General features: G+C 55.0%; 1 protein-coding gene across 1 annotated transcript; it reads right to left on the minus strand.

Annotated features, from left to right (window-relative positions):
• Positions 1-2012: 2012 nt before the first annotated feature.
• On the minus strand, positions 2013-6162 carry PNOC (prepronociceptin). Its single transcript, XM_074921247.1, has 2 exons — positions 6043-6162; positions 2013-2561 (listed from the first exon to the last, which is right to left on the minus strand). The coding sequence occupies exons 1-2, from the start codon at positions 6160-6162 to the stop codon at positions 2091-2093; spliced, it is 591 nt and encodes a 196-aa protein (XP_074777348.1). The 3' UTR covers positions 2013-2090.
• Positions 6163-6652: the final 490 nt, after the last annotated feature.

Consider the following 6652-nt stretch of genomic DNA (forward strand, 5'->3'; position numbering starts at 1 on the left):
CTGGTTGGGGGGGGGCAGCAGGGACCCGCTCTGCAAGCGTTGACCCAAGTGACGGTCGCCAGTCGCAATAATATCGTAGAAACAGTAAACTAATTTATTAATCCTTTTGCTATGTACAAGTTTAATGGAGAAATCTTTGTATGAAACAATTAAAAAGAACAAGATCTTGGTTTTTTTTTTTTTTTTTTTCCATAGGGGTTATTATATTATTATTAATTTTTTTTTTTTTTTTTTTTTGGCGGGTGAGACCCGGGTGAAGAAGTTGCTCCCAGGATACCAGGATATGCTTTTTTTTTTTTTTTTTTGCTTTTTTTTTTTGGGGGGTGGGGTAGCAAATTAGGCGGAATCAGCCATATCCCATTGTCCTCCTGGGAATGAAACGGAAGAATCCGTATCCCGGCACGGGGGACTGGGACACGATGCATGCGGGTCGGGACGTGGGGGCTGCAAGGAAAAGGGGCGTGTGGTTTGTATTGCTGAGCAAAGAAGTCAACCCTGGAGGTGTTACAAAACTTCAGGGGAAAGAGTTAAAAAAAAAACAAAAGGGAGAAAAAAAAAGTTGTAAAAGGGGAAAAAATTAAACGTTTTCAGGTGTTTCTGGGTGCTGGGGTGAGGGCTGGGGGTGGTGGCTGTTGGGTTGGGTGTGTGGGGATGGAGCCATGCTGGGATGTGAGCCCTCGGCATCCCCTATCCCAAAAATTGGAAATAAATCCCGGGGGAAACCCAAAGCCCACGCCGAGCGCTGCGGGGGAAGGCACTGGGAGTGTGGGGTGGGGGCTGAATTTCCGCTGGATCCAAGGTGGCTTGTTTGCATTGGCCAACCCAAAAAAAAAAAAAAAAAATTAAAAAAAATCAATTTTTTTGTGGGAAAATCCTTTTTTTTTTTTTTTTTTTTCTCATTATTTTGTTTTAAATTTCCACCCGCTCCCCCACGGTCCTCTTCCCCCCGCCCCCTCCCCGCGGCATCTCTCTCCCGTCGCCGCCGGAGGCTGAAATTCGTCGGGTCCTGGTTTAAATCTGGCTTTAGTGAGTGAAGAGCAAAGTGATTTCTGAACGCGTGCGAGTCTGAAGCGCTTTGGGGTCCGTCAGAGAGAGGATGGAGGCTGCTGGGGTGGACAGGAGCAGGGTTAAGTTTGCCTGTGCCTGGCGGAAGGTGCTGGGATGCGGTGCCGGAACGCTATAAAAAAATAAAAATAAAAAAATAGAGAAAAGAAAGAAAAAGAAAAAGAAGAAAATAAAGAGAAAAAAATAAAAAAAAAACAAAAAGGGGAAAAAAAAAAAAAAAAGCAGCTGAGCCGAGAGCGGAGGGAGCGGGGGGCTCTCTCCCAGGGGCTGCGGGGCCAGGGGTGCACCCCCTAATTTAGGGAGACGCCACCCGGGGCCAAAAAAAAAAAAAAAAAGGAAAAAGAACCAAAAAAAGGGGGGGGAAAAATGTTTAAAATTTTCCCAAATTGTACATTGGGGAATGGGTGGTCTCGGCAGCTGCAGGGTGGAGGGGTTGGGGGCTCCCGGCGGTGGGGAGGGGGGGGACGGTGGTCCCCGGGGAGCGGCGGCACGGGGTTAACCCGCTGCTCAATTCGGTGATGGGATGCTGGAGCGTTTTGGGGAGGAATGATTTAATTTCTAAAAGGAGAAGGTTCAGCTTTATTTTAATTTATTTTAATGTATTTTAACTTATTTTAATTTATTTTAATTCATTTTGATTTATTTCGATTTATTTTAATTTTAAAATTTTACTCTTTTTTTAATTTAATTTTTTTTTTTTCTTTATTTACTTTTCTTTTGGAGGGGAGGGACTTCAAAACCTATTTGGTGTCGAGGACAACCCCCCCTTTGCCCATCCTCCCTGGCAGGGGGGGGCTGACAGCAAAGGGCCTTTCCCCAAGCACCCTCCGGATGCCGAGATGCCGCCGGCCACCCTCAGCATCCCTCCCTGGTCTCCAATTCGGCATTTTTCAAGCCATTTCCGAATTTTTTTTTTTTATTTTTTGGCCCCCTTTTTAACGGGCACCTATGGACATGCGGTGTAGAGGGGTAGAGGGTTGACTTTTTTGGCCATGGCGGACCTAGCCGGGCGGCGCGGGTCTCCGTTAGATCTCGTTGTGCTCGCTGATGCCGCCGGCAATGTCGTACTCACTGGAGCGGGGCGACATGCCCAGGTACTGCTTCAGGAACTCGCTAAACCTCTTCTGGTTGTTCCACTTCCTCGCCGACTTGCGGACCCCGATGAAGCCCCCGTATCGCTTCTGCACCCCCCTGGCCGTCGGCGCCGGCCTCGAGCCGCGCGTCCCCCGCGGGAAACCGCCGAGTCGTCGGGAAATGTCCTCGGGTGGTTGCGGGAAGGCGCCCGGCGCCTCTTCGACGCCTCCGTCTTCGTCTTCCCGTTGGCGCAGCAGGTCGCTGACCTGCAGCGGGCTCACCGGCCCCGCCGCCGCGCCCTGCCAGGGATCGCCGGCGGCCTGGAGGTCGCGGGGCCGCGGGGCGGCTCGGCCGGCGGCGGCGGCGCACAGCTCCCAGGTGGCCCGCGGCACGGCTTCGCCTTCGCACTCCAGGATGCAGACCTACGCGGGAGACACGGGGTTGGATGGGCCCCAGGTGGGTATTGGGCCCCCCGCTACGGGACTGTGGGACACCGGTGCTCGGCCAACCCCCCGCTTCCAGTGTTGGAAGACACCCATGGAAAGATGCCGGCAGCTCGGCAGCCCTTGCCTGGCCTCATTTGGTGAGCTGTCCCCTCCCAAAACCCCTCCCTGGGCTCCCAGAGGTGGTGGAGATGCTGAGGAGCCGTGGCAGCTGCGCAACATACCTCTTCCAACCCTCCCTAGACAAGCTCTGGACATGCTCCACACTTTCCCGTTGGCATCCGTGGTCCCATCCCTCCACCCCGTGCTTCACGCTGGCTGGGTCCTTCAGCTGAGCCCAAAAGTCACCAAGTTGTGGGACGGCGGAGGTGGGAAGGGTCCACAGCATGTCCTGGTGCCTGTGGTTGTTCCTCCCCAGGGGCAGGACTTCGCTTTTCTCCCTGCTGAACTCCGTGAGGTTCCTACCAGCCCATTTCTCCAGCCTGGCAAGGTTCCTCTGGATGGCAGCACGACCCTGTGAGCTACCACCCACACCTTCCAACCCTGCATCATCTGCTAATTGCCGAGGGTGTGTCTGCCACATCATCCCGGTCATTAATGAAGATGTCAAGGTCCTCCAGGTTTCAGTCCACCTCACCGCCAATTTATCTACCCCGTGCTTCAGCAGCTTGTCTACGAGGACGTCACAGGAGACAATGTCAAAGCCTGATGAAAGTCAGGACGAGCTGGATGTCTCTCTGCAGGAAGCTATCAGGTTGGTCAAGCGTGATTTCCCCTTCATAAATCCATGCTGGCTGCTCCCGATGACTTTCTTGTCCTTCATACGTTTGGAAATGCTTTGCAGGAGCTTGTGCTCCACCACCTCCCCAAGCATCGAGGTGAGGCTGACCAGCCCATAGCGTCCCGGCCTTCGTCAAAGACATGTGTGATTATCTGCCTCCTCCCAGCCCCCAGGAAATCCGCCCCGATCGCCACGGCCCTCCAAAGGCCATCAAGAGCAGCCTCATCAAGAGGTGCCATCAGGCTTCCTCAGCACCCATGGGTTCATCCCACTGCATTTGTGTCTCATCCCTTCCCAAGAGGCCTCATCCACCAAGGCAGGACACAGACCTGGCTGTGGAGTGATAGCCTGAGTGGGCTGGTACCACCAAAACCAGCACCCAGGGGAAACCATCCATGAGAATATGGTAGAAGAACCAAACTAATTAAATGCCTAAAGAAACCAGGGCTGGAGGGCCCAGAAGGGACCTTGCCTTGGAGTGTTTCCATCCCAGCATTATCTTCCTGGTGGGCTCTTTTAAACGTTTAACACCAACTAGGGGACCTCATGTTGAAGCACGTTGGTGCGTCTTGTTGCTACAAGCCGTCTGCAAGACCAAAACCATGGAACCATGTGTTCATTAACTTCACCAGGTGAGAGGTGCTACAAGTCCCAACGTGGTGTCTCAGGGCTGCAGCTCAAGCACATGGCTCTACAGCAATTGGCTATTTCCATCTCCAAGGGCAGCCAGGTTCTTCAGACAAAAAGTCAAAAGAAAAATAGTTGTCCCAAAGTGAGGTGATGATGAGGGTCTTGCATGCCAGGACACCTACGAGGGTCCTAGTGGAGACACCGAGGGCATCCTGTGCTGAGCTAAGATCCTGTCGCAGGATCTCCAAGGCTTTGGCAGGGTCTATGGCTGATGGACAGTGTCCTAACAGTGCGCCGTGCTGGAGATGAAAGGTGGTGGATCACATGGAGGTAACACTCTGATGAGTACCAGCTAACAGGCTTCAAGAAGAAATACCCCAGGCCTCAGGCTGAAGACCATCAGTGGTCCTATCACTCACCCACAAAACAGCCCCATGAACATCCCAGGGTCCTCAAACATCACGCTGTGGTCTGATTTTGCATGGAAATGGCTTCTGCTTGAGGTGTTTTGGGAGTCCTCATCAAACACCAGCCAATGCTCCTCCACGTCCAGTGCCAAAACTACCTAGGGAGGCTCCTTCCGATCTTCGGTTGGCATTAACGGTGCCACCATGGATTTGTGCCATCCCTAGATGACTCTGGGGACCAGGACGTAGGTGATTCATCCACATCGTGAAGACCAATCTCCATCAGCTGGTCCCTGTCCTGCCCTGGCAGCTGCGATGCTGGTGTAGGTGTGTCTGTAACTTCAAGATCTGTTTCTACCCCTGAAGGATGGATCAGCCACGTTGCCGATGGGGCTTCCTTGGCTGTTGCTTTGGAAACGGTGGGATGCTATATCAAATCCCACCTCGATGCTTCTTCCAGCTGAAACTGAGCCTCAGAAGACCCCATGTTCCTCTGCTCCTGGTTCAAACCCCTCCTGCTTTGAGATACAACCTTGCACAGGATCCGTGAGCCACCACCCAGCTCTCATCTCCTCTCCATCCTGCTGGCCGGGGAAGACAGAGCAAAATGCAGCTCCAGAATCAGGACCCTGCAGAGACGCGGCTGCCTTCAGACTGCAAAACAACATTTTTGGGCAAAACCAGGGCGATCGTGCCCCAAAACTCGGTGACAGCGATGTGTGATTGCAGGCAGCTTTGCCAGGAAAGGGGTGGCACTGGGGTGGCTCCAGCATCTCCACGCTGCCCTGGAAGTCACTGGTGCCTCCCGGTTTTGGGGGGATATTTCCCAGCCCTGGGGGCTTCCCGAGCTGCCGTCTCCTTTCGGGTGGATGTCTCGACCCATCATGATTTATCATCGCTAAGAAGTAGGCAAGGGGGTGGGGGGGATGATGGATAATCCCTGGGAGGTGGAGGGGGACCGGGAGGGAAAGAAATGCTGCTGGCCAGGGCATGGCCACAGCTCGGCGGAGGGGAAAAGAAAGGATTAGAGGCTGGAAAAAAACCCAAAATGCTATTTAATGGCTCTTTCCATTCAGTGTTGGAGGCAAATCAAGAGGGTGGGAGTGGCTGTGGGTTGCCCGATGCCTGGTCCCCCAAAACACCAGTTCACCAGCCATCTGCAAAGCTGGTCCCATCCTGATGGGGCTCGGAGGGGGGGTTTGGTGGCTCCTTGGAGGGTGGAGTGGGGGTCTGGGGGTCCAGGGTTGGCGTAGGTGAGGATAATGATGCCACAAGCCATGGGGGCAGGAAATCTGGGGATGTTTGGGGTCTTGGGACCCTCCTTGGGCCATCGCAGCCTTGTCCCCATCACTCCCAGCAGCTGATTCGGGGTCTGCATCCTCCCTCGGGACCATCTTGTCCAGTGGTGTCCCCGAGGGGGTGCCCAAGGAGGAGGGACAGTGACAGCAAGTGTCACCTTCCCCTCAGGGTTTGGCACCGACTGGCAGCCCAAGCTCCCCCAGACCCCCGACCTCACCCCTGGCACAGGGAGGAGAGTGCCCGCCCAGCGTGGGGGGGATGCAGCAGGCACAGCACCCATAGGTGCTACCCCCAGGGGTGCTGCCCGCGGTGGGGGGACAAGCCAGCAGGCAGAGGGACTTACGAGGACATCGAAGCTGTCCCGGTAGAGGTGGCGGTCGCAGCGCAGACAGTCCCCCCGGCAGTCGCCCCGCACCCGGGCGAAGAGGCAGAGCAGCAGCAGGTCCCAGAGCACAGCCCTCATGGCGGCACCGGCAGCGGCTGCGGCGCGGGAGAGAGAAAATCCCGTCAACTCGGCACCACCGAGCCCTGCACCTGCACCGAAATGTGTCCGTTCTCAGCCTGTCCTCCCTCAGCCCTCCCCAGACATGCGTGTTCTCAGTCTCCCTGCCAAAATTATCCTTTCGGGAAAGGAGCCTGGCTGCCTCCTCATCCCCTAAACAGATCCTGAGTGTCCCAGCTTAATTTTTTTCCAGGCTATCTCATGGCACGAGTCCCAGCCAGGGCTTATTTTAGCAGGTGGACGTGGTGGGGCAGCACGTCCCCGGCTGTCCCCTGAGCAGGACACTCCTTATCCGAGCACTGCCGGAGCCAGGAGAGGATGGCCCGCTCTGGTTTCCCCTCCTGGATGTTTTTGGGGTGTTGCTGCCCCTGTCCCTATCGTGGGAGGGTTCAGCCATCGCTGCCCTGGGGATTGCCAGGATCTGAGCCTGCCCAGCACGGAGCAGCAAAGC

The sequence above is a fragment of the Athene noctua genome, chromosome 1 (genome assembly GCF_965140245.1).
Source record: "Athene noctua chromosome 1, bAthNoc1.hap1.1, whole genome shotgun sequence".
NCBI lineage: Eukaryota > Metazoa > Chordata > Aves > Strigiformes > Strigidae > Athene > Athene noctua.

What these genes read in the sequence shown, in the direction of transcription:
- PNOC (XM_074921247.1), bottom strand. Translation starts at nt 6,162, where the DNA reads ATGAGGGCTGTGCTCTGGGACCTGCTGCTGCTCTGCCTCTTCGCCCGG. An exon ending in GGGACAGCTTCGATGTCCTC is followed by an intron (nt 2,562 to 6,042) that starts GTAAGTCCCTCT and finishes TCTCCCGCGTAG; the next exon opens with GTCTGCATCCTGGAGTGCGA.